Consider the following 27,504-nt stretch of genomic DNA (forward strand, 5'->3'; position numbering starts at 1 on the left):
GACCGCCGGGATCCGCGAAGACTTTCAGGAAGTCTCTGAGGAGGGCCCAGCCAATCCAAGAGGAGGACGAGGAGGATCCGGGAGACGAGGGCTCGCGCGGGGACGGAGGGATGGAAGCAGCCGTCCTCAGCAGAGACAGTATAGAGCCAGAGGGTGAGTCTGGGAGAACAGTGCTACTGATTACATATTGATCAATTACATTTCCCCTGATATGCTTTGCATTAGAGAAGTTGCACCCTGCCTATATACACACACACCCAGATTTGATCTTTTTTCAGTTCAGCAGTGTTATATTTATGCTTTCCACGTGTGTGTCGGTTTCTTGATGTCAATGAAGACTTGGCAGTGGGGTCGGGGCCAGCCGTGACCATGGACAGTCTGGGTTTGGACACCCTGGAGGAAGAAGAGGAGAAAGCCAGGTTCTTTGCACATCTGGAGGCCGGGGCTTCATCCACTATAGATTACTCCAAGTTGAACAGAGAGCTGGACTCCACGAGTTCCACCATGGGCACCACCCTCAGGTATCGCCGTTTGTTCTCAAACTTTGTCCCTGCTGGCCACCGTACACTCTTCTCTGACCACGAGCAAATCAAGTCGAAGCGAAACAATTAGGGCTGGGTATCGCCACTGATTTCCCAATTCGATTCGATTTCCGATTTGATTTGATTCGAGTCAATATCGATTCGGTTAGGGATATTTCAGGGATATTTGCTTGGATATGAAAGAGATTCTCAGAGAACTAATGCTGTAAATTGTACAAGGAACCCTCTAACCTGGTGCATTATTAAAAATATTAATGTTTACATTAAGAATTGACCCCAAAGCAGTTACATTAATGTACTTTTTATTTAACATGACCAACACACTACAGCAGTCAACACGAGTTGCACAAGTTGTGCAATTCTACAGACTCTACAGGCATATATTGGGCATATATTAGAAGATCGATCTCGGGATTCGATATCAGATCATTCAAATGAAGATCGATTTGGATTTGGAAAAATTGATTTTTTAAACCCAGCCCTAGAAACAATGTCTTCGAAAAACAGGCTCCTGATTGGCTGCCTGTTATGTTGCTCTACACAATGTGGTAGCATGTAAACTTCTCTTTCTTCCCTGTCTGGATATTTCTCTAGCCTAACCTTTGTTTGAAACTTAGTTATTCCCATGTGGTATGCCACTTCATGTTGAATTACAAGATTAATCCACTGTATAAGTACGTGAGCATTTGTATAAAAAATGTATATTAGTTATTTTGGCCAGTCTCTGCTGCAGTGTCTTTGCTACTGCTGTGCCCGTGAAGGTCAGTGTTGCGTCTGTAACGTAATGAGGATGGATGAGGATGGATTTACTTTCTCCAGGAAAGCAGAGGAGGCAGCGGTGCAGAGCGAGGATGATCAAAAGGAGGGCAGAGTCATGGAGACTGACAGGAACTCTCCAGGTAAGAGAAAATCTCTCTCTCTCTCTCTCTCTCTCGCTCTCTCGCGCTCTCTCTCTCATATCATAGTATTTCTCTCCGCATTTGCAGGCTCTCCACACTATAGTGAAGATTTTGAAGATGAGGGGAGTGGGAAAGAGCCACTGGAGGAGGAGGAGGAGGTCAGTTGCTGGAGTCTGTAGTGATTGCACCCAGAAAACGGAGGGTTCTTCAAGGGGTTCTTTGGTTGGGGTAGTCGTTCTATATAGAACCATAATAACCATCCAACCACCAACCACCATTTGTTAAAATAAATCAGTGTGGTTCTTTTGATACTGCTGATTTGAAGCATTTCATTTGAGCATGGTGCGATAGAGAACCTTTCTAAAATGGTTCTTTATAGCACCACAAGTGTTCTATTATGGCACAGGCCTAAACCATTTTACTATGTAGAACCTTTTGTGTTAAGAGTGTATAGTGAGTAAGCAGTGAGGGTGTCTGATTGTAATTACATTTGAAATTGGTCTACGATTAGTTGTAAGTTCTATAAGAAGAGGTGGTTAATGCTATACAGCATTTCAAACTCTAGATCCTCTGGTTTTCAAATGCTTTGTTGATGATGTCGTTGAGGCATCATGCATGAAGCTGTACCATGGTGCATGTTAAAATGAATGTCATTGTTTGTCTGATTATTTAAATTGTGGTGGATGTCTTACTACATGGGTCAGTAGTTCATTTCATGATTTCCGCTGTTTTTCAGAAGCCTAAAACGTCTCCCATGCTTGCCAAAGGTAAAAAAAAAGGAAGAAATTCTCTAATTTTCTGTGAGGCATTACATCTTTCAGTCAAAGAGAGTGAATGTATATGTGGTGTAGGGTTTGACCGATATGGGTTTTGGAAGGCCGATACAGCTATTTCTTGGATTTAAGCTGCTGATAGCCAATATTTTATGAACATTAAATTTGACCATTTTCATCACAGAAAATTCCCCACCATTACCAGTATTCAGTGTTTCCCCCCAAAATGTGAAACCACTTCTAGACCATGGGACACTAAAACTCTCCATTTAAAACCAGGTTAATAATGATAATAATAGAACACATTCATGCATAATTGTGTGAAATCAGGGTAATATTGATCAATATGTAATCAATCAAACTGCATCATATCCATCATATTAGAGGTGGACGACACTGACTGGACCAGATCCCATTTTTTAATAAAAGGCCAATGTCAACCTATATCTGTCTAACCCTAATGTGGAACATGTCGGGAAGCTGGTTTCTCTGACCTAAGTATTGTCTCAGTTTCTCTTCATGATTCGTTGGACTTGACTGGTGGAGAAGACAGAAAGAAGGACCCAGCAGGCTCACTGGACAAAGGTAACACTGATACAAATGATAAACCGAGTGATGAATGTTTTCTAACAACATACTTGTCTTGTCTCATTGCAAATCCAGCACAGTCTCATATTCTTATTTGTTGCATATTGCATATACAGTGAAAGGCAAGAGTATTTCTGCAGAGGTGATTATCAAATCAAAGAATTCCAAAGTCAACACTGTGGTCTTTCCAAGTTGTCTTGGAGATGATGAGCTTCTCAAGAACGCAAGAACAGAGAACATTGTTAGAGTTTTAGATGGACTGAAGAACAGAGAATATCTTTACAGTTGTAGTTCAAACCAAAAAACAGAGAATATCTTTACAGTTTGAGATGGACTGAAGAACAGAGAACATCTTTGCAGTTTGAGATGGACTGAAGAACAGAGAACATCTTTGCAGTTTGAGATGGACTGAAGAACAGAGAACATCTTTGCAGTTTGAGATGAAGAACAGAAACATCTTAACAGTTTGAGATGGACTGAAGAACAGAGAACATCTTTCCAGTTGTAGATGGACCCAAGAACAGAACATTTCTATAGTTTGAGATGGGCTGAAGAACAGAGAACATCTTTACCGTTGTCGATGGACCCAAGAATAGAGAACATTTCTATAGTTTGAGACAGGCTGAAGAACAGAGACCATCTGTACAGTTTGAGTTGGTCTGAGTGCTTGAGGTTGCAGTGAAGACACATGGCTGTTCATTTCCCCAGATGATTTAATCATCACTCTACTATAGACTGTACTATACACTATAGCGCTGTTTCAATGTGATGTGTTATCTCTACATTTTTCTCTGTCTCAGTATGTTCTACTGCTGTTATTTTGCATGCCTTCATAACGCTGTAACACATTTATGCTTTTCATTCACGCACTTCTCCTTAATATGTTCTAGTATTTACATTGTTAGTTGCATGGTTATGGCTATTGCTATTAGCTGCTGCAGTGACCCAGTTTCCCCCCGGGGATGATGAAAAGTTCATAATATTTTGTTGTTCATAGTGAAGTATACAGTAAGGCTCTTTTCTGTACAGGCCAGTCCTATGTGCAGAGTGGAGGCAGTGAGATGGAGGCCCTGCAGGAGGCCTACAGGCAGCTCAGCCATGCTGTGGATGGTTCAGACAGCCACAGCCACCATTATTCAGCCCTGGAGAGGAGAGGGAGGAGCAGCGGGCCTCTATCCCCTCCCTCCCCTCCCCAACACGCCAGGCAAACACTCCAACCAGCTTCTACTACCGAGTCAGGTCAGATGCTAACAATCATAACAAAAACAGGGGGATGATGCATTTTTGGGGTTTAAAAAATTACATTGATTAGCCTAATGAGGCTGCTGTACTTAAGTGATGTTGAACTTCGGTAGTTTGGGTTGTGTAGCTTCCTCCATGATAAAACCCCCAAATCAGCGATTCTCTGTTGTCTGTTGCTCCGGTAGAGGAGAATTGTGTTTTTTTTTCTCTCTCCATTCACTGCCATTGCATGGAAGAACAGGTCTGAAAATCACATTTCTAGCACATAAACGCAAACAAATGATTCTACAATATATATATTAAAAAAAATAGTCATGTTGCTGAATTGTGGTTAAGGGAATCGCTTTCTTTGTGCTTATTAAACCTTTCAGTTTGAACAAGTGGAACAAACTTCTGCCGATGGAACGAAGAAAATAGTATGTTTACCAGTAATTGTAAATAGGTGAAAAAAGGTGTGAGACAGGACTTTAACAAAGCAGATTCTGCCAATATATGAAAAACGTTTTTTTTTCGCCCAGGTATCACATTTACATGTGCTGACCTAAAACAACCTAAAAAAGGTTACTTGTGTAACCCGGTTATGAAGGGAATTCTCTGGACATGTAAATATAGCCAATGAGAGCAACAATAAAATAAACTTTGATTTCTAGATCACCAAAAATTACAGCAACCAAAACTAAGAAGTGTAAGGACAGGGCTTTAGTGCCCTTAAAATATTACTGTAACATAGTAGAATAGTAGCTATGAAGAGAGATAAAAGGGATTTTTTTGGTGCAATACAATGAATGCCAGGAATTTTAGACAATCACAAGAAAGTCATATTAAATCCCACTTAATACAATTTTTTGCACCAATAAATAATTTCACAAGATTGATGCTTTGTGAACCATTGTGAATAAAATCAGATTTTTAACCTCTGACTATACTCCTATTAGTTACTTTATTTGGCATCCAGACACAAGAGGCATGGAAAGGAGAGAACAGTTTTGTCAGTAGACAATCTAAAGTGAAAAGGAGAGATTTTTTTTTTAGATCAGGATAATCTGAATGATCAGAATGATATATATGTTTAAGAAACTGGTCCTGTATGAATTTGTTTGTGTGTTTATTCAGAGCTGCCCACTGCAGAGGAGCTGATGAGACCCATCAGACCAGAGGAGGACCACATCAGAGGCTTTACCCTCCAGGCCATCAGGTTAGGCTGCAAATCCTTATTTGTAATTGTCTCCTACAGTGAAAGCAGAACAGTGGTCTCTGTTGTTGGTTTGCTCATTGGCTCGGTTTGTTCGCTGGTTCGTCTGACCATCACACACAATTTGTCAGACTCTTGGATTTGTAAATTGGGAGAAAATGAAAGGCTGGAAGCGTTCTAGCATGGTTTCCTTTTTCGATTTTCTGATCACAGTGGCGTAGAACTCGACCCAGGCAAGACATCCAGGTCCTTGGAAAGGAGCTCCCCAGAGTCAAATCCTAATCGACCAGGCAAGGCTGACTTTGCTGCGGGGACGATGGGGTCCCGGAGGTCGACTAGCCCCCCGTTCTGCTCCCCAGACCCTCCTCACCAGGACCTGACATGGAGCATCAGAAAGGAAGTGGAGAGGCTGATGCAGGATCAAGATAAACCCTTTCCCGTCGCGTCCACTCAGGCAGACAAAACTAAGAAACAACAGGTGAGGGGAAACTTATTTCCGTGGTTTTTCATTGAGGTGCACCGATACCAGTTCCTCATAACCGATGGGAGTAGCGAACATTAAAGGGAAAGTCCACCACAAAATAGGAATTGAGTCATTACCCACATGGCCATCGAAACTCCATTGAAGTTCATAGGACCACCAAAAGTTGTCAATGTCCATGACAATATGTCGGCATTGTAGTTCATAACTATATAATACTAAATGCCAGTTTACAACTGAAAAAAGTGTTTTAGTGTGGAGTTACTCTTTAAAGATAAAAACAGCTTATAAGGAATAGGTTAGAAATGAAAGAACAGCTTATAAGGAATTGGTAAACAGTTACACAAAAGCTTAGTCAGAATAAGATAACAGATAAAAAACAGCTTATTTAGAATAGGTTAACATATAAAGAACAGTATAACAGCATTTATAGCAGCAACACAAATAGCAGCATTTCAACATTTTTACATGTCAGGAGAAGATAAAGGTTTTATATTTTGCCAAAGTGCATGTCATTTAAGTATTAATATCAGGAAGGCTTCATTTGCCAATCCAAGTACAAGTACTGGGAAGCTGGATCATCGCTGATCCCAGTACTGCTAGTTTTTTCTTTACCAACGCTTCCAACACGATTCAGTCAAGTGTTTTGTTTTATTCCATGTTTGTTGCATGTTTTTTTTAATAAAGAACGCATGCTGCAACCTTCAGTATTAGTTACGTAAATCTTTCCCCAGGCTCCCCGTGGCTCCACCATGAGTCACCCCTCTACATCTTCGGCGAGGAGGCCCACTGCGGCTCCCGTGAGAGGTAGAAGAGCGGAGGGTAGATCAACAGTGGCCTCCAGGTTGTCGGGACCGAATAGACCTGCCGCCGCCGCCAAACCCCCCTCTCCGCCTCGCCAGGCCCTGCAGCACAGCCCCAAACCCACAAAGAGCCAAGACAGTACCTACTACAAACATACAGGTTAGTGCCACTCACACACTTGGTAGTCATCAAATAGTTCGGATAATTTCTAAACTAGAACTATACTCCGTCTACCTCCTATCCTCAGTTGGGCTATATGGTTGGCTGTTCAGATCAGTGGTGATGTTTGATTTCCAGAGCCAGGTGTGAACGTGAGCAGTGAGCTGGTAGCATCGGTCCAGTCCTTTGCCGCCTTCCTCCAACACCAGATTGACACCAGCAGTCTTCAGGATACCACAGTTACCCAAGAAGTCAGAGGGAATCAGGAAACCAGACTTACACATCTTACAGAGAAAAATGTAATGTTATTAAGAAAAAACGTTTTTATACACATTAAGTATTTGATTTCCGATGTATGGAAGCCCATTTCCGCCAGTGTGATGAAAAAAAACGGTCCTGTAAGTCATTATAATGAGAAACTTTCTCAAAATAATGACTTGGTATCTCAAAATAACGAGTTAGTATCTCAAAGATACTAAGTCATTATTTTGAGAAAGTGTCTCATTATTCTGAGATACCAAGTCATTATTTTGAGAAAGTTTCTCATTATTCTAAGACACCAAGTCATTATTTTGAGAAAGTTTCTCATTATGTTGAGAAAGTTTCTCATTATGTTGAGAAAGTTTCTCATTATGTTGAGAAAGTTACTCATTATGTTGAGAAAGTTACTCATTATTTTGAGATACGAAGTCATTATTTTAAGAAAGTGTCTCATTATTCTGAGATACCAAGTCATTATTTTGAGAAAGTTTCTCATTATTTTGAGATACTAAGTAATTACTTTGAGAAAGTTTCTCATTATTTTGAGATACTAAGTAATTACTTTGAGAAAGTTTCTCATTAGTTTGAGATAGTAAGTCATTATTTTGAGAAAGTTTCTCATTATAATGACTTACAGCACCGTTTTTTTTTTTCATCACACTGGCGGAAATGGGCTTCCATACCTATGTATTATGGTTCGTCTACAGTGTTTTGTCTCTTGACTTGGACTTGATGTTTTTTTTTTCTTTTTTCAGTTGTGTATATGTGTATACACAAGTGTAATATCTATCTGCATTTTGATATTTTGGCTAAATTTTTATAGATTTAATTTAGTGAACTCATTTAGTTACTCTATTAACTATAAGCTAATAAGACTAGCATTGGCTAACTGACTACTGCAACATTAAGTGGCTATTACACTCCCATCTGATAATCACTATTTTGGTGAAGCTAATATAACATACATGAATCTCCTCAGCATATCCATCATTGACTGTCTGACCAACACCCTGCGCTGCTTAAGAGCTGCAATGCATTATGGTTGATGTAGTTCACTAACACACTTTCAATGCATTAAATGGGCATGAAGAAACATTTTTCTGCCCTGTAGCAACCTCAATCCATAATCCATCTGATGTCAACCTCTCCATGTCTTGACTGCTAGAGGGAGGAGGAGCGCTCTCAGGTCAGCGGGCTGAGAGTCCAGCTGGCCCAGAAGGAGAAGGAGCTGCAGCTAATGCAGCAGCACAAAGAGGAGCTCAACTCACTCAGACAGCAAAATTACGTGTTGCAGAGCCAGGTACACACACACAAACACACACACACACAGCACTAGTCCCTTTCAAAACATGTTTCAAAACCAATCATTCTTGTTGCCAGAACAAAGACCTTTTTACCTTTTTTTGGACATGTTTTATGTTTTGATATGTTTTATGACAAACTATAGTATGACATGATATTCTGTTGAAGCCATAGAATATGACTTGTTACAGCAGTAAAACAACGCACTAAGAATTCCATATTTGTTCAGTAAGTTACTTATTTTCTGCATTAAAGGCCCTTCACATATATAACACTCTGTTATTCCCTCACTTTAACTTTTGCAAACAGATTTAACTGAATGGAACCAAAATAACAACCTGGCAAATCTAATGTAACCATTCTATAACATTCTACTATGACATACTGTCCTAGAATATGTTTTACTATGACATACTGTACTATATTATGATATACTATACTGTACTATGACATACTATACTATACTATACTATACTATACTAAACTGTGACATTCTATGCTGTACTATGACATACTGTCCTAGAATATGTTTTACTATGACATACTATACTGTACTATGACATACTGTCCTAAACTATATTTTACTATGACATACTATACTATACTATGACATACTATACTGTACTATGACATACTGTCCTAGAATATATTTTACTATAACATACTATACTGTACTATGACATACTGTCCTAGAATATATTTTACTATGATATACTATACTATACTATACTATACTATACTATACTTTACTATACTATACTGTACTATGACATACTGTCCTAGAATATATTTTACTATGATATACTATACTATACTGTACTTTACTATACTATACTATACTATACTATACTGTACTATGACATACTATCCTAGAATGTATTTTACTATGACATACTATACTATACTATGACACAATACTGTACTATGACATACTGTTGAAGAATATATTTTACTTGACATACTATACTATACTGTGACATACTGTACTATGTAAATTGAATATTCTTTGGAATAATGTCCTAGAATATATTTTACTATGACTTACTGTACTGTGATACACTATGACATACTGTATTATATGAAGACATGGTGTGCTATGACACACTATTGAGCCGAGAACCTTCACAATAGAGGGCCTATGTTCCAAGACCATGTTTTTGTTGTTCGTTTCCGTTATGCATCTGTGTTGCCATGGCGCTACAGATATCTATATTTGCTTGTCTGCTTTTGTGAGTTGTAGGAAGAGAGGGAGAGATGTTTTTCAGTCCAGAGAGGTGTTTTATGAAAGCTTCACCGCGCACAAGGGTTTATTGAATCTTAAAGTAAATGTTCAGGGTTTCATATACAGTTTGAACAAACTCCACCTTTTGAATTCAGTTTGACGGTCAAAACTCCTCTGGAAGGGACCAACATGCTTTTATTTTGTTCATCCGTTAAATGAAATGTCTCAAGTATCATCTCAGACACCACTGGTCTGCTTTTGACAGAATTTGGAGGGATGACGCATCTTTACACTGTATTCCAGCATTTAAAAATGACAGAGAGTCTAATGGAGGCACTCAAATTTAAGGTCACAATTTCTTGATATCTCAGACACCGCTGGTCCGATTTTGATGAAACTTGCAGGGATGATGCATTTTGGCACTGTGTTCTGATGAACCTTGGAGGGATGATGTATGTTGTCACTGATTGGCCCAGCGGTGCCTGCGTCCTGGTGGGGGACAACATATTTACTGTTGCCTTTGAAAATATAGCCCCTCCCATCTTTATTTTAACAGCAATACATCCATGTGTAACAAACGTCCTATTCTGTAATCCTCAGCTGCGGAGTGCAGAGGAAGCCAGCCAGAAGAGGAGACGGGCTGAGGCCACAGACCCTGTAACCGAGGAAAAACTCAAAGTGATCGATAAAGAAATGCAGGAGCAGGAGACCCTCATAAAGGGTTACCAGCAGGTCTGTTTCCCTGCATGTTTGTCTCTCTGTCGGACTGCTCATCTCTGTCTTTTTCATCTGTCTGCGGCTATGTGTTGTCTTCTCTCGCTCTTCAAGTTGTCAAATAAGTTTCCCAATATCTATCTCCACACTCTGTTTCTCCGTTCGGAATTGTAGAGTTAGTTACTTTGCATTAGATCAGTGATTCTCAACCTTTTTCATATCAAGGACCCCCTCAAGGACCCCTGGTGGTCCACGGACCCCATGTTGAGAACCACTGCTTTAGATCAGCAGTGACTGGGTTCTTTTGAATCCCAGGCAGGTTTCATTGCAGGTTTTAGACTGACACCCCTGAAGCTGTGGAGTAAAAGTCTCCTAACTAAAATAACAAGTGCAAATCTGCTCAGTAGTGTGTGGCTTTGATGCATAATCAGTGTTGCAGTGTAGTAAAATAGTGATCCATGACAGTAATCATAGAGCCAGTCTCACAAGATAGTGATCTGTCCCCCCTAGACATCATCCAGCCACGATCAGTAGCGATTAGAGCTTGGTCATTTCATGCCACATGCGTAAAATAATACTAATAAAACCATATTCCCTGCCCGTGGTCAGGGAGGAACCTCCACCATGTCAGAGATGGATGACACTGACCGGTCGATATCCAATTTTTAATTGAAAGCCATTATCAGCAAACCAATATCAGGCAACTGATATATTCTAATTGCCTGGGTCCAGACCTTTGAATCCGCCCACTCCACCAGTTGACTGGTTCTGGTCTGGCATCGTGACATGAAACAGCGGTTTCTCGGCTGAAAAATGATCGGTCCAATGAGCGCCGGGGGGGGGGACTAACGATTAGCCAATCAGCACCACAGGCGGGACTAACACTGTTGTCAAGCTGCGCGCTGGAACCAAGGAGGAGTAATAACAACAATGGCGACCGCTATAGACAAGATAGACGCTGCTATCGAGGCTGTTCTCAATCGAAAAAAGTACAAATTACTTTGAAATCCGGAATACTTTGTTTTTACTTCGCTCCGTGTTGTCAAAGATGCTCTAACCGTCTCTGGTGTTGTCATGGCTACGCATCAGCGTCGACTTAAAATGACGTTAGATTCAGGCGGATACGTCAGTTAGTGATTGGTTAGGGAAAATCGAATCCCCCTCCCCCACGGAAATCGGTTAGAGTGGAGGCAATGTCAGACTGAAGATGGAAATGGAGTGTAACGAGTCGACAATTCTGTCTGATATCAGGCAAATATTCTAACCCTAGACTGTAATAGGCGCAGCTCAGCATTGAAGCTAATTCAGTCCCTCAGCCCCCTACTCAGAGCTGTGCACTCTTCCCATTTATCTGCATAGCACAAGTATCCTCTCTTTGCTCAGATGAAGGTGATTAATATTCTGTTTGTGTGTATGTGTACCCATGCTAGCAGTATTTTGATGTGTATAATAGTGATGTTTAATAAACACCTCAGGGTTTTGTTATGAGAGGCCATGTAGGACCAAATTAAAAATTTGTAGTACACACACACACATACACGCATACTACTAAATACTCATACACAGCTGCTTATATTTCATTGTCTCAGCTGCACAATTTGCATTTCGTCTCTCGTGCCTTATTAGTGTTTTTAACGTGTGCAAATAAACTGAACTAAAACTAAGACGTGTCACAGGAGAACGAGAAGCTGTACCTGCAGATGAAGGCTCAGCAGGCCAAGAACAAAGCCAACGAGGAAGCCATGTTTGCCGAAAACCAGAGGCTGCTGAACGAGCTGTCCTTGACAAAGTGAGTACAGTGAAAGTGTGCCCAGCTGTCTTATTTGCGAATGCATCCTTAAATGTTTTTTTTTTTTTTTGTTTTTTTTTAAAAGGTATTTGAAATGAAATCTGTCGCTCAAGGCAAGATATTTTCTGTTCTCCCAGTATCTAACCTTTCTATCACCTTTCACCAGAGGGAAGTTGAACAAGAGCCCAAGGACTGTGGGGAACGTTTGCTTAACGGATCACACTCAGCGCATTACAGAGTTGTTGGCTCAAATGGATACACTACAGGCAAGTAGTGGCACTTAAATTCCAATTACGCGGAAGCTCGCCTTTAGCTGCCTCGCTGATTTTTTAGTGTTGTTGGGGTTTTTTTTTGTGTGCAGAAAAATGAGGCCAAGCTGTCGGAGGAGACTCACAGGCTGAAGCAAGAAAAGCAGGCCCTCGACGTAGACCTCCAGCTGACGAAGAAGGAGCGAGACCTGGCTAAAGCCCAGGCTGTCTCCACCTCAGGTTAGATTTAGAGCAGTGATTCTCAACCTTTTTCATGTCAAGGACCCCTAATTTAGTTCACATTAGGGGCACGGACCCCCATTTGATGAGATTTTGTCTCTCAAACCCAAATCTGAGAATATTTTTACTGTTTGATGTGATTTTGTCCAGAATTCCATGACTATCTGTATTGTAGGTAGAGAGATAACCGAGAAACTATGATCAGAACAGTCATTCTTCTACATTCTCTAATTGTGATAACTTCTGGTAAATTAAAAAATGCTGAAGTTTAACAATTCATCAATTTGCTGGGGACCCCCTGGAACCCCCTCAAGGACCCCTGGTGGTCCCCGGACCCCACGTTGAGAACCACCGATTTAGAGGAACTAGAGGGGGTGGACAAAATAGCAGAATAACATAACATAGTGGTGGATCTGTAAGGTTATGACACCATCTACAGGGAGTCATTTGGTATAATAATTGTTCTGCATGGTCATAACAGCCAAGGAATATGAGGCCGTTTTACCAGTCCAGGAGCACCCTAGGGTACAAACACCGGTTCCCTCATGATGTTCACATATTCCAAGATCATAATGCCCCCATACACAATGCTGGTGTCATCAACCGCAGGATGAAGTCAAACTCCTTTCATGGCTTCCCCAAACAACAGATCTAAACATCACTGAACCATTATGGGAAGTAGATTTCCACTTCCTTCATCCCTCACAGAACTGCAGGCTTTCCTTCTCGAAGGAAGGTCCGGCATCCCACTAGACACAGCTCAGGACTTGATGACAGCACTACAAACAGGTAGACAGATCTGGGACAGATTCTAAGGAGAAGGGAGTATACTCGCCAAGTTTGCCGTGGGTACAAGAGTCTTACACGGTACGCTACATGGCTGAAATTATACAGCTAGTGACAGATAGACACAGAGAGTGAATTCGCCTATTTCAGCCACATCCATTGCTGACAGGTATAATGAAGCGCACAGCCATAGACAAACATTGGCAGTAGAATGGGCCGTACCGAAGAGCTCAGTGACTTTCAACAGCGGCACCGCCATGTCAGCTCGTCAAATTTCTGCCCCGCTGTAAGTGCTGTTAATTGCGAAGTGGAAACGTCTAGGAGCAACAACAGCTCAGGCGCAAAGTGGTGCCGAAGTGCGTCGCACGTACAAATCCTCGGTCCTCGGTCACAGCGCTCGCTACCGAGTTCCGGAATGTCTCCGGAAGCAAAGTTATCAGAAGGACTGTTCGTCGCAGCCGCACAAAAGCCTAATATCACCATACGACACCATAGACTGGAGCAGTGGACAGGCATTCTCTGGAGTGATAAATCAATCCGTGTAACGTTCGTTCTTTTCATATTCAATTGAGAATCCAAATTCGGAAAATGAAAAAACGAGTTGTTATTTCGTAATTTGTTCATGAATCTGATACCAAAAAACAAATAGCGGTTTGTTTTTCGTACTTTCGATTTTATGCTCAGATCTAAAATAGGAAATGAAAAAACGGGCCACGGGCCGAACTTGATTTTGATATTTAATTTGTCCGATTTGTGTGACCCGGAAGTTATTGACTTCTTCGTGTGTTGCACTTGATAAGCTTGCGGCAAATTCGCCAACAGTACGTGTTTTTAGACGAAGCTACAATACCTGGAAGATCCTGCCGATTCTTTCGGTTGTCATGTCGTCTCCCTTTACAGTTAAGCGTTTAGTTCCTCTGAACAAGATGAAACTCTCCACGATTGATCGTCAAGGCTAGCAAAACTGAATCAAGCTAACGAGACAGTAACTTCCGGGTCACACAAATCGGACAAATTAAATATCAAAATCAAGTTCAGCCCGTGGCCCGTTTTTTCATTTCCTATTTTTGACTTGAGCATGAAATCGAAAGTACGAACAACAAACCGTTACTTGTTTTTTTGGTATCAGATTCATAAACTAATAACGAAATAACAAATCGTTTTTTCATTTTCCAATTTTGGATTCTCAATTGAATATGAAAAGAATGAATGATACACAGATTTAAATCACACTTCACCATCTGATATCTGAGTCTGGGTTTGGCGGATGCCAGGAGAACACTACCTGCCCGACTGCATAATGCCAACTGTAAAGGTTGGTGGAGGAGGAATAATGGTCTGAGGCTGTTACCCATGGTTCAGGCTCAGCCCCTTTGTTCCAGTGAAGGGAAAGCATACAGTGACATTTTTGGTTATGCTATTATTCTCGGTTAATAACTCTGTCTCTCACATTCTCCCAGAGACCTTAAGCCAGACACCAGCCGAGCTGCAGCACCTTTCATTCCAAAATAGCTGCTCCTCATAAATGGAACATAGCTTGCAGTGGTCAGTCCTCTGTCTTGAATATGACTCAACATGAGAGCTGACATTTTGAAGCCTCGATTTTTGGGACACTGGCACATCCCAAGGCTGTCAAACCTCTGACTTGTGTTGAAGCCGTCACCAGCACCTTCAAACCACACTCAGTAATAACCTTGTCATATCCCATCTTTGTCTGTTAAGCCCACCTGTACTACTTTAAAGCAGTTGCTAAGTTACCTGCTTCAGCTTCACCCCAATGTCATTGAATGGGATTGATAATAGTTATTAAGCTACAGTAGATGCGTACTGTCTTTCCCATTTGTAGACCAAATTCAAATACACCCTTTCTGCTTGTGGTAACAGTATTGAGTGCTGACTGGCACACTGAACTGACTCCCCTTCGGAAAGGGACGCATGGGGAAATATATATGACAAATGCACAAAAGAATCACTTTGAAAACTCCTGAATAAGTGATCTTTGGTTTATCACCACCTCTGAATCTGCCAGGCGATAAGAGCTTCGAGATGCGCGTTCAGGAGGACAGGCACCGGGAGGAGGTGGCCGCCCTGAAGAAGAAGCTCCAGTGGTTCGCCGAGAACCAGGAGCTGCTGGACCGGGACGCCGCCAGGCTGAAGGCGGCCACAGCCGAGACACACCAGCTCAAGGAACAGGTAGGGCTTAGAAACGTAGAAGGGTAGGGTAGAAACGTACTGGAAGTGTCATACGTACGCTCTCAAACACACCAACTGTTGTCAATGTCTCAATTTACACTGGAATTATCATGTGGTGCTTCAAACCACCTTGATGCATCTGCCCTGAATCATTCATGGTTTTAATCAGGGTGTTCCTCCTGACAAGCAGGTCATTGGAAGCCAAGCCTGGATGAGGAAACGTTAATTAACAAAAATCCAAAATGTCCCTATGATACAGGACTGCAAACTAAGCAGTGGTGGAAGAAGTACTCTGATCTTTTACTTCAGGAAAAGTAGTTAGCTAGTTTGAACTACTTTATATACAGTTAGCTAGTTTAGTCCAGTGGTTCCCAACCTAGGGGTCGGGCCCCTCCAAAGGGTCAACAGATAAATCTGAGGGGTCGTGAGATGATTAATGGGAGAGGAAAGAAGAAAAAACAAAGTTCTGATACACAAATTTCAGTTTTTGGACTTTTTCTCTAATCTTTGATTTTTGCTGAAATATTGGATCATTTGAACATTTATTGAAATGAAACCATGTGAGGTTTAGAGGGAAAAATCACTATTTGGTGGAGCTGTTAACAACTCATAGACATCTGAAATGTGACCCGACTACACACTGCTTTTTGTAAGACGTCAAAAGCCAAAAAGGTTGGAAACCACTGGTTTCATCTTTAACAATGTGTTGTATTTTAAAAGCTTGTTATATTATCCATTGTGTCAAATCTCCATCTGAAAAGTAACTAAAGCTGTCAAATAAATGTAGTGGAGTAGAAAGTACAATATTTCCCTCTGAAATGTAGTGGAGTGGAAGTATAAAGTAGCATCAAATGGAAATACTCAAGTAAAGTACAAGTATCTCAAAATTGTACTTAAGTACAGTACTTGAGTAAATGTACTTAGTTGCTTTCCACCACTGAAACTAAGCATGTAAATTAGTTAGTAGCATACAATCGTTCAGATCTATGGTCAAAATGTGAAAGAGACGGTCTGCAGTACAGTCCATGGAACAGAAAATATATAGCAACGTTACTCATTGCGGGGTAGAAACACTAGTCTAGGTGCCAGTCTGCTGATGCTTCCACTCTGCTGCCTGCAGCGCGTCATTGAAGCATCAAATTAGGAGCATTAAACGACTCGTCAATTATCCTTTAGGCCTCAGGACATACTGACTCCTGCTGCAGACACAAACTGAAAGAGCCATTCACTTCTGGATGCTACAGCTAAGAAATAAAGAAACAAGCCTCTGCAACTGCAGTGGATACACAGACGTATGTCAGGTGAAAGAGTTTTTGGAGTTTGGAAGGCCTTTTGGTGTCTCAGCGGTTTGACAAATTTAATTAAGTCAAATTTATTTGAAGTGCTTTTTACACAAAGGGGTGACAGTACACTTCACACATGCAATGAGAACAATAAACAAAGGCAGCAAAGCGGAGAATAGACCATTCTTTGATATCAATTAATATTGTTCAGTATATGGAAAATAACAGGTTTGTTCCATTTCAGGTAGAGAAACTGAAAATGGATGTGGGGAAACGAGGCAGTCAGCAACAGAGCAAGACCAAGGAGAGAACTGCAGATGCGAAGAGGATACAGGACCTGGAGCGACAGGTACGCAGTACAGATGGATTTTTTGTTGTTGTTGTTGTTTTTCACCCAAGCAAGCGAGAAAGCTAAGCAAACTCGATAAACTCCCCTCCTCCATCAGGTGAAGGAGCTGGAGCAGACACTGAGGCGTAGACACCCCAACTCCCTGCCCGCTCTGATCCACGCTGCGGCCGCGGCCGGCGGACCGGAGGACCCGGACTCCGCCAAGAAGGCCCCCCCGCCCGGCCGGGTCAGCGTCCTGCTGGAGCGCAGGATCCAGCGTCTGGAGGCGGAGCTGGAAAGCCACGACGAGGAGGCCAATCGCAGCCTGAGGGCCATGGAGCAGCAGTTCCAGAGGATAAAGGTAGAACCAGAGTGAAACCGGTGTGTGGGTTTTCCGATGTTAGCCCGTAGCAGCTGATAACCTCGTAACTGCTGGATAGTGTAATAACTTGTCAAAATGTAATAAAACAGGGTTCCTACGCAGGTCTGGAAAGTCTGGAAAAGTATTAAAAATGAATTTGATCATTTCCAGGTCTTGAATAGTTTGGGAATTTGAAAAAATGCCTGGAAAAGTATGGAAAATGTTGCGGTTCAGGTCCGATACACACATAATTCTAGCTTTTATGTTGTTGTAGAGCCACTTTGAGTCCACAGTTTTTGTTGATGTGAAGAATAATGTTCAGATAGAGGGACGCTCTTATTACCCAGCCGCTGTCAGCATGCATTATATCAAATACCCACCAAAATCAAATCCGGTCAAGAACATAGGGTCTGGGAAAAATATGGAATTTTAAAATGGAAACCGTGTAGGAACCCTGCCAATCATCTCACATATTCTGATATTTGTGGCTGTGAAGAACAATCTTCATCTATACAGTGATATGACCTAGTTAGCAGGGGCAAGATGTCTATCTGCGTAAATCATATTGAACACCAGACAAAATCTTCAAAACAAATCAAGGTCTGGAAAAAGTATGGAATTTTTTAATTGAAAATGTGTAGAAACCCTGTTAAAATGTCCCTTTTTTAAATGGGTAAAGAAATGTAATAAAAACTGTTAATGCAATATATTGTCAGATAATGTAATAACATTGTCAGAAAGTGCTATATATCAACAATTAACAAGCACATACAAACTCTTGACTGACAAATAAACTTCTACATAAAATGTCCTCAAGTTATATACACTAAAACTCAAATATATAAACAAAATTTCAGGTTCTGAGTCTTAGAGTATTGCTTGAGTATTGAAATTAACTGTGTGACAAGAGGGAAAGGAAATAAGAGAAAAAGAAATTGAATTGAAATTGAAATTGAAATTCTAACCAAAAGCAACCTCCTCCCAAAACTGTTTCACAACTCACTGATTATTATGAGGAAACGGAAATAAACTCAAAGCTATTTCCAAAAAAAACCATGACCTGTTGTCTGCCACAGCTCCAAGCACAAGCCGGGCCTTCATCTATTCTGTGTTTTTAGAGAAAGGATGTGGAGTTTCATCACACTCTGCCACCCATTCACCACCCACGTGGTCCTTGGACAGAAATCCATAGTAAAAAAAATGCAACCCTGTTGAAAGTTCCGGAATTTCTGCAGGTGGTAGTAGAGGAGATGGGATCACCAAATTGCCTGTGTGTAAATATACAACTTTAACAAGGATTTATGTGAAAGTAAATGTGATGTGAAACGCAACAAAATGGAAAAATGTTCAAACTGGGTACCAGAGTCTTTCAGTACCGATACTCAATGCAACATTACAGTTATTTTTCATGAAACGGCTAAATTGTTAGATGCAACTTCATTTTAATTATTATTCATATCTACGTAAAATTCATATAAAATTCATTTCAAACTGATATCTGATTAAATCGGAACATATTTGCAAACGTGAAAGTATTTAATAAAATTAGGAACTAGAGAACAAAAACTGTAATCTTTGGTTTCATACACTCTATATTTGAACTTCGCCACTGATATTAAATGGGAGACTGAGTTTTCTTTTTATGCATCTGTAGCTTTGTGTCATAATGTATTGTATATCCCGTTTTTTTCTATGCCTTGAAAATCCTATAAATAAACATTAAAAAAAAAAATGGGAGGCTTCTGGCTGTCTAGGGAGAGTAGTGAATGAATAACACTGCTAATACTGGGCAGACTCTCCAAGGGCATGAGACTAAAACATCAAAATATTGAAATTTAGTGGTATTCTTCTGTAAGGCAATGACATGTTTTCCAGCTGGACACTGTGTTTTCCCATCTTTTTCCACCATACCAATCAGTTCTGACCCAAACCTCGTCAGCTGCTTCACTATGGAGCTACTTAAGTCCCAAAAGCACCCAAAGCATATTTTACGAACATATTAACTGGATATTTTAAGGATCTGTTTTCAGAAATGAATCATTACAGGAAGATTCTGTGCAGGTTAAGAATGCTCCTCCATCGTAACGGCGCCCCTCTGTCCCCATTTATCCCTATTTACCAAATCCTCCATTTACTTTTCTCATCTTTTTCGAATTATGTCATTTCCTTTTTCCAACCTGGCCTCAATGGCCAGTGTAGAGCCTTGAAGAAGCACACTGATCTCCCATCTAGCTTGAGGTAGTCTCAGAGGTCTAATGGCACCGTGTGCTGTATATAGCAATTGAGATATCATTTGTGAAACGAAGGCTAAAATGGTTTGGGAAATTGAAGATGGGGAAATAATTCACAGAAGTACGCGTGTGGGTGTGTGTCGTGTGAAGCTCCGTTACGAGCAGCAGATCTCAGAGCTGGAGCAGCAGCTCGTCCAGAAGCGGCAGCTGGAGGCCGGAAGCTCCGGGTCTCAGTCCGAGCCGTGGGAGTCGCAGGTTCGAACCCTGGAGGAGGAACTGCAGCGGGCGAAGGAAACCCACCGGAACCAAGAAAAATCCCTCCAGGACCAGATCCAGGCTCTCCAGCAGCAGCTCAACGACAAGGTTCGTACTAGAGTGCTAGAAAGTGTCAAGTTCCCACAACTATTTTGGGTAACTTTTCCATCAGCATGCTCTTTGTTAAACAATACCATGAGATTGGGAAATGTGGGTCTGATTGATCTAGACCTTTTAATAGATTTTTTTAGTCTTTTTATTTTACAAATGGTATACAAATGACAATACAATTTTGCAATATATTCACCCTGCCCCCCCCCCCACAAGTCATTCTCCAACAAAGCCCCACCCCTATTGCACCATTGTTTCATCTTTAGTCAATAGTAGTTAAGCAAAACCAGACTAGTAATACAATTTACAATATATACTTGATGTACACTGAGAGAATATATCAAGACATATATAAATCTGAACTAAAATAAGATAATAAAATTTTAAAAAAATATATAAATAATAAAAAAAATATATATATATATATATATACATATATACGTATACATACACATATATACACATATACATATACATATACATATACATACATACATACACACACATTAAAAAAAATACTATATATATATAAATAGATCAAATAAAGTGAAAATTAAAAGTATTTCTAAGGGAGGAAGTGGTCGATTCATGGGGTATTAATGGTTGAAATCTTAGAAGCATCTATCTTCTCTTTGTGATTGGGTAAAAGCAGTGGGCAAAAATGAAATTGGATTTGCCCCTGTAAACCTATGCAAAACCCGCCCCCCCCCCCTTCCCCCCCGCAGGCCCAGCCCAGTCCGTCCCGGCACCAGCGTCAGGCCGAGGCGGCGTCCGGCGTCCGGATCGAGCGGCTGACCCAGGAGCTCGCCGCCAAGACCCGAACCGTCCAGGAGCTGAACCGCACCGTGGACAGGCTGCAGAAGGAGAGGAGGAACATGTTATCCGGTCCCGCCCCGCGACAACAAGAAGCCCGCCCCGGGGACGCCAAGCGGCAGCCGGCCCCGTCCAAGGGCCCCGCGCCGGCCGAGGAAGAGACGTTTCCCGCCACGCAGTGCGAGAAGGCCTACCAGCCCACCGCATTCACAGGTAGGGGTGTGCACAGTGTTTTTAAATGACACCACAAGCCTTCTAGTGGGTTGTGTACAAAATTCAACTTTGTTCCTCATGAACAAATAATCAAATATCCCATTTTAATGCTCAGAACTAATGAGGGTCGTCCTTAATCTCAGTCCAAGAAAGCACATTAGCCCAAACCATTTTAAAGAGTTGAATTGGCTCCCTGTTGAAGGTAGAATTCAACAGTTAAAACTAAAAATGATTTTACAAGGTCTATGTCCAAATTATTTCACCGGGTATTTTCAGTATGTTCGGGACTCTCATGGCCTGAATACGAGGGCTAGTGTATCTAACCTGAAACAACCCAATCTAAAAAGCAAAGTAGGGAGAAGTACATTTCTCTACACGGGGGGGAGGAGTGGAATAAAATCCCAAACGAAATGAAATAAACTGAAAAAATGGATGCAGAGTAAATTATTTGTTTATTTGTTTATTTGTTTATTTGTTTATTTAAGGATCCCCATTAGCTGATGCCGTGGCAATCAGCTAATCTTCCTGGGGTCCACACCTGACATACTGTACATAACACATACATGATAAACATTGAATGACATTAATATACACTAAATTACATCAATATACATTAATATAAAAAAAGATGCAAAAAATGGATTCATATACAATTCAAAGCCAGTCAACACTGAAACATACATTTAGGTGGAATACTAATTAAAAATCAATATAGATAATATAAAAAAAAAAAAAAAATGAGAATAATACAACCCTGAGTAACCCTGAGTAGTACAATGCTTAGTAAGTTAGTATAGTGAAACATCTTTTCTAGGACAGTTTGGACTGGTTTCTGAACTTTTTTTTAAAAATTATTTTCATGATGTATAATATTGATGTTTTTATTAGGTGTTTTAGTGTAAAAATGGGATATTAGTAGCATATACATGTCACTCCCTTTTCCTGCCTGCCTCCTAGCCTAGACCTCAGAACCGCAATGGAAATGAGTCACTTAAGTAGGCATGGGACGATATGAAAATTTCATGTCACGATTATCCTGGCCAAACTAATTGCGATTCACGATATTATCCCGATAATCATCAAAATATGCTTAAAACTCTTAAAATGGCACTAAAACATACTGGAATCACTTTACCTTAAGTAACTTTATTGCGATATCCTGATGAATTTTAGTACCGCATGCACATTTGTATATTGCGTTTGAATTTATCGAATAAAGCCAATCAATCGAAGAAGCGTTCCTTTTCACAGGGAGCCATATCACGGAGGTGCTGCAGGAGAACGAGGCTCTGAGGCGGCGTCTGGAGCTGCTGGAGCTGCAGAATGAGCAGGAGAAGGAAGCGTTGAAAGTGTCCGCCGCGCAGGCCCGGGACGAGCTAGGCCGGTACGTACAGGGGGCGGACAGATGCCTTCGGAACAGCTTCAGTCCTCCTTTGAAGGCTGTCATCCAGTCCTGTTAAACTGTGGTACTGTCTGAGGCTGTAATTTTGTGTCCATCTGTCCCTGTTGGTGAGCTTCCACTTGGTCCCCGCTGTTCCTTTTTGCCGAAACAGTTTGTCTGTGTTCGGCATGCTGTCATAATTTTCTAGGCTGGCCATCGCTACACAACTACACATTACACACACCCGTTTGTCCTCTTTGGATCTGTTCACGTTGCTTTGAAAACTCGCATAGCAAAGATTGTCGGAGCTCTTTTAAATTGACATTCAGCTTACTGACCTGTGTAGCTGCTTTTGTATTTTTGATTTAGTTACTTCAAAGTCATTTTCCATTGTTTTGTCCATCCCCTATGCATGGACACACATACAAAATCATATGCCTGTCTATGCCCATGCAGACAGACACACACACACACACACACATACACACACACACACACACACAACCTCCAGTTTGACTTTATTGTAATATAAAAAGTCATTTGTCTTTTTCATCAACCGATACACACGCCGGGTTCCTGTTTTATCCGGGCAGAATCAAATAACGAGGAGTTCATATGAATTTATTGAAGCAAAATCTCCAGCTTCAACACTGAGAGCGGCTCACTCTTCTGAGTTTTAGGCCTAGGTGTGTTTCCCTGTCGAGCCTGCATTCTAATGCTTAAATGTGCTAAACTTGGGCTCAATAAAGAGTCAAAAAGATTTTGAGCTTGTAAAAAAAAAAAAGCTTGTGAAATGATTTTTGCAAATAATTTGAGACTTGCAGTTGTATATCACCGTTTGTGAACGTGTGAAAACATTTTGCATGAATGTATTTGAATGTGTGAATGTGTAAAAAAAAAGATTTACGCAAACAAAACTAATGTGTAAATGTGTAGAAAAGGTTTGTAGTTTTGTGAATGTGTAAATAACATTTGTGGACAAACGATTTCAAATGTGAGGTTGCAAAAAAACAAAATCCGAGTAAACAGATGAAGCATCAGAACACTGAGGTCGTGCACGCCATCAGCTGATTGGCTATCAGTTGTCCAATCCAAGCTGACTCTCATCACCAAGGGTTAGGGTTAGCGCCAGTAGTGCTATAATGGTCCAATCTCCTTTGACGTAAGTGTCTCTGACTGAAATATAGTTTTGTGAATGTGTAATGAAAAGATTCAGAGCAGCAAACTCCGGGTCCCAGAAGACGCATCGGCAGCACTCATCATGACAAACTTTTTTAATCAATCCAATTAAAACAATGGCTTCTCTATAAAGAGCAGGGGAAATTAACTTCAGGGTTCCAAACCCAATCATCATTTCCAGTTTCAGAGCTGATTACAGTTATAAAACACTTAGTATTTGTCGCATAGCACAAGATACAGAACAACAGTCGTGAAGTTTTACCCTGCTCACTAAAATTCATTTTGTTTAGTAATTATGTCATGGATTATATCAGGGTTTCTCAAATGTTTTAATATCAAGGATCCCCAAATAGTCCCAAATTGGACCATAGACCATTTCCTCAGATTTCACCTGAGGGATTATTTTTGTTGTTGTTGATTTAGTGTTGTACTATATAACTGTCTGCACTGTACCTGGGGAGGTGATAGTGGTGAGAGTGAAACATAGGATATAACAATAGTCATTCTGATACATTCTCTATTTAGGATACTGAATTAAATTAGAGCGAAATTAAACTATTCCTCATTTTGCTGGAGACCCCCAATGGAACCCCCCTGAAGGACCCCTGGTTATCCCTGGACCTCACTTTGAGAACCTTACATTATAAACTACTTTAATATTAAGGTTCAGCTGTTAACTCACCTCCTCCTTGGCTTTATAGCGGGATAAACACAAAACATTTTACCGCAGGACACGGATGTGATCTCTTCTCAGGCTAAAGGAGCGTTCTGCCGAGCAGCTGTCCTCCGCGAGGGCCGAACACCTCGGGGTGCTGGACCGCCTGCGGGCCGCCCACGCCCTGGAGCACTCCTCCTCCAGGGTGGCCGAGCTCACCAACACGGTCAACGCTCAGGAGGTACGGGGTCTTAGAAGATTAACGAAGACGAACGCATCGTTTTTTTTACACGCTGACCGGTGTGTTCTTTTTCGCATTTGCCTACAGATCACGGTGAAGCATTTGCGAGAGCAGGTGAAGGAGCTGCAGGGGGCCAAAGATGCGCTAACGATATCCAAGATCCGAGAGGACACTCTGCAAAATCAGGTATCCGGGGGGGGGGTGTCCATCTGTCTGTCAAACCTGGACAACAAATGATGAACAAACATGATAATCTCAGGTGATATCTCACACACCACCGGTCTGATTTTGACAAAAGTTTGCACAGAAAAAGAAAATACACTGATTAGACTGATGGAAGTACTACAATTAAAGGTCTTAAAATCTTTGAAAGGCCGTAAGTCCTACACCGTATGTCCGATTGACATGAAATTTGCTCCACACATCCAGCTACCCTTACACATGACACCGATCCCACCTCCGGACTGGCAGCACCACCACTGTGAGAGCCGGCTGCGACACAATGGGTGTGAGTCACGGATTACTAAAAGTCCATTCAAACAGCTTTTCCACAGAACAGGCTTTGGAGAAGGCAATCTGAAAAGCTCAGGGAAAAATCCTTTGACAAGAAACATTGTCTCCTGTCTCTCTATGACCTGAAAGGAAATATAACGGAGAGAAGTCCTAATTGCACCGGGCAGTGCGGCACAAGAGCTGTCTAGGCCCGGTGACCATGGTAACGGAAGCGGAGACCGCCGCATCAAAATTCAAAAGTCTGTACTCGGTATAAAGTATTCTCAGTGCATGTCAGATTTTGTTTACAGCTGCAGGGGTTGATTTATTTCTTGGAAGATTCATCGGCGGCACGGCAGAATATTCTGTACTGTGGGACTTTCTGAGACGTCTCGTGGACAAGCTGCAGTGGAAAGAGGACTATCAACAAGGACGGTGGAAAACCCGAGGGAGAGGCTTCTCTTGTCATTACGCTTGGTACTGGATGTAACGGCTGAGCACCCAAGGGATCAAGGAGCAAGAACGAGGTGTATTCAGTGCTTGGAGGATTACGGGAAAAGAAAGAAGGAACTGCAAATGAGAAGAAAACAAAAGAAGAAATGGCAAGTGCCAAAGCAGAACAGAAAATAATACCGTGGAAAGCCTGCAGGAGAGTGCTGAGAGACTCCACTAAAGCCTTTTTGAGGAAGCTTTATGGTTGCATTTGCCTTTGGATGCATACTTTGAGTTTATGCAGTAATGTGACTTGTGAATTTGTTTTTCTTTTTTCTTTTTTTCTTTTTTCTCTCTTTTTTTCTTTTCCTTTTGAGAGACACTTTTTTTTCAACTGAAGTTTTGCAGACTGTGGAAAATGAAAGTGTGTGTGTGTGTGTGCCTGCCTGGGATTGTGCGACAGCCACTGGTAATTGGCCATAATGTTTATAAGAATCATAGTTATAGTATAGCCACAGACTAACCTAACTATAACCTAACACACTATTTTAAATGAGACTTCCACAGAGAGAAAATGCATTAGTCTCGGGTGTGTCATGCCAGATCTAGGTTGTTGAAAATGTCCCGGAAAACGATTTCTTGAAAAGAGCTCCATTTGCTGAGGTTTTATCTACACACTAAGTTGGGTTCGAGTGTCTCTAAAGAAAGACATTTTCACATCTTCATTTATAACATTGTGTCATTTTCCTCTCCTTTGTGTAGCTGGCCAGGCTTCTGGAGGAGCTGAAACAAGCTAAAGACGCCCACAGCCCGGAGCTGAAACACTTACGCAGCCTGGAGAGGAAGATCCTCAACATGGAGCTCAGACACCAACAGAGGGAGAAAGAGCTGCAGCAGGTACACATGAAAAGCCCTCTAGAAAGATATTACAGAAAAAAACACTCATCGAAATCTCATCACTTTCGCTCATGGAAATGTGGTTCAAGGTCATGGAGAGGTCGACACGGTGAAAATATGTATGAAGTAGGGTTTGACCAATACATGAGGTTGGATATCAGCCAGTCATATCCCAGCCATATGCCACGATGGTCGAAATGAGGTTTCAGAGGCTTTTCCACTCTGACAAGAATACTTTTTGGGGATTTTTTTTGGCATGAAAATGGTCAAATTTAGCAATATTGAATATTGGCACAAAATATTGTCTATTTGCATCTTCAGTCTGAATTCAGTGTGTGGTCAGGATGCCAAAATGTTGACTTTGTTGCCAATACCAGCCCAGGTTTTACTATTTAAGTTCTAAAATGACACTAAGGCATGAAATCAACATTGCAATACAAAAATGTGACCATACGTATCGTGGGGCAGAAAAATAAATTGCGATATTAAATACATTTTATTTTGCTGTAGTAATGAGATGCTTGACCATCACAGTTTCACAAGCTCTCCATTCAAATTATATTATTGTCACTATTTTAAATTGTTGTTTACATTCTAGCGAGCCAATTCCATCGCTAGAAAGATTTGTGTCTCGGAAATAAACAGAATCCTGCACAGACTTTGTTGCCGTTGAACTTTTATTTGTTGGTTTTAGTGGTTGTATCGAATCGTGTATGGAATTGTATCGTGAGATAAGCGTATCGTCTCATCCCTACTGGTTATACTGAAAAAACAGTTGAGTAATGAGCTCCTCCTCTTCCTCCCAGGCGATCAGCGGCTCGCGGCAGGCGGTGGAGGCGGACCAGCAGCCGGAGGTGGATCGCTGGAGGCGCCTGGCCCAGGAGAAGAGCAGGGAGCTGGAGGCTTTCCGCCTGGAGCTGGACTCCATCCTGGACGTCCTGCGACAGCTGCACAAACAGGGAGTGGTCCTGCCAGCTCCTGACCCCCCCGCCACCGCCACCGCCACCGCCCCTTTCCCCTGGAAGAGGTGACACGCGCACTAGGTTTGGACCGATATGGGTTTTCGTAAGCTTTTTTTTTCGAACGGAAGCGTCTGCTAAATGATATTTTGTTGCCGTGTTCAATATCTTGGAATTTGACTATTTTCATGTCAAAAAAATCCCCCAAATTCCAGGTGTTCAGTGTTTCCCATGGAAT

The 27,504-nt window shown here is 41.4% G+C and overlaps 1 protein-coding gene across 1 annotated transcript; it reads left to right on the top strand.

Annotated features, from left to right (window-relative positions):
- Positions 1-27,465, top strand: cep162 (centrosomal protein 162; the record flags this gene model as incomplete). Its single annotated transcript, XM_071534813.1, has 26 exons — positions 1-153; positions 338-521; positions 1,362-1,441; positions 1,529-1,599; positions 2,178-2,208; positions 2,725-2,799; positions 3,832-4,041; positions 5,158-5,239; positions 5,450-5,714; positions 6,452-6,680; positions 6,819-6,979; positions 8,107-8,241; positions 10,066-10,197; positions 11,856-11,968; positions 12,135-12,234; positions 12,330-12,456; positions 15,272-15,435; positions 16,963-17,067; positions 17,165-17,407; positions 19,789-20,001; positions 20,730-21,030; positions 22,282-22,414; positions 24,345-24,486; positions 24,574-24,672; positions 26,173-26,307; positions 27,114-27,465. Coding segments are annotated over 26 exons (3,908 nt in total), but the record flags the coding sequence as incomplete, so codon positions are not given.
- Positions 27,466-27,504: the final 39 nt, after the last annotated feature.

This window comes from Centroberyx affinis, unplaced genomic scaffold, assembly GCF_046629955.1.
Source record: "Centroberyx affinis isolate AG114_WGS23_722 - 3 ecotype Tasmania unplaced genomic scaffold, CSIRO-AGI_Caff_v1 ptg002631l_1, whole genome shotgun sequence".
NCBI lineage: Eukaryota > Metazoa > Chordata > Actinopteri > Beryciformes > Berycidae > Centroberyx > Centroberyx affinis.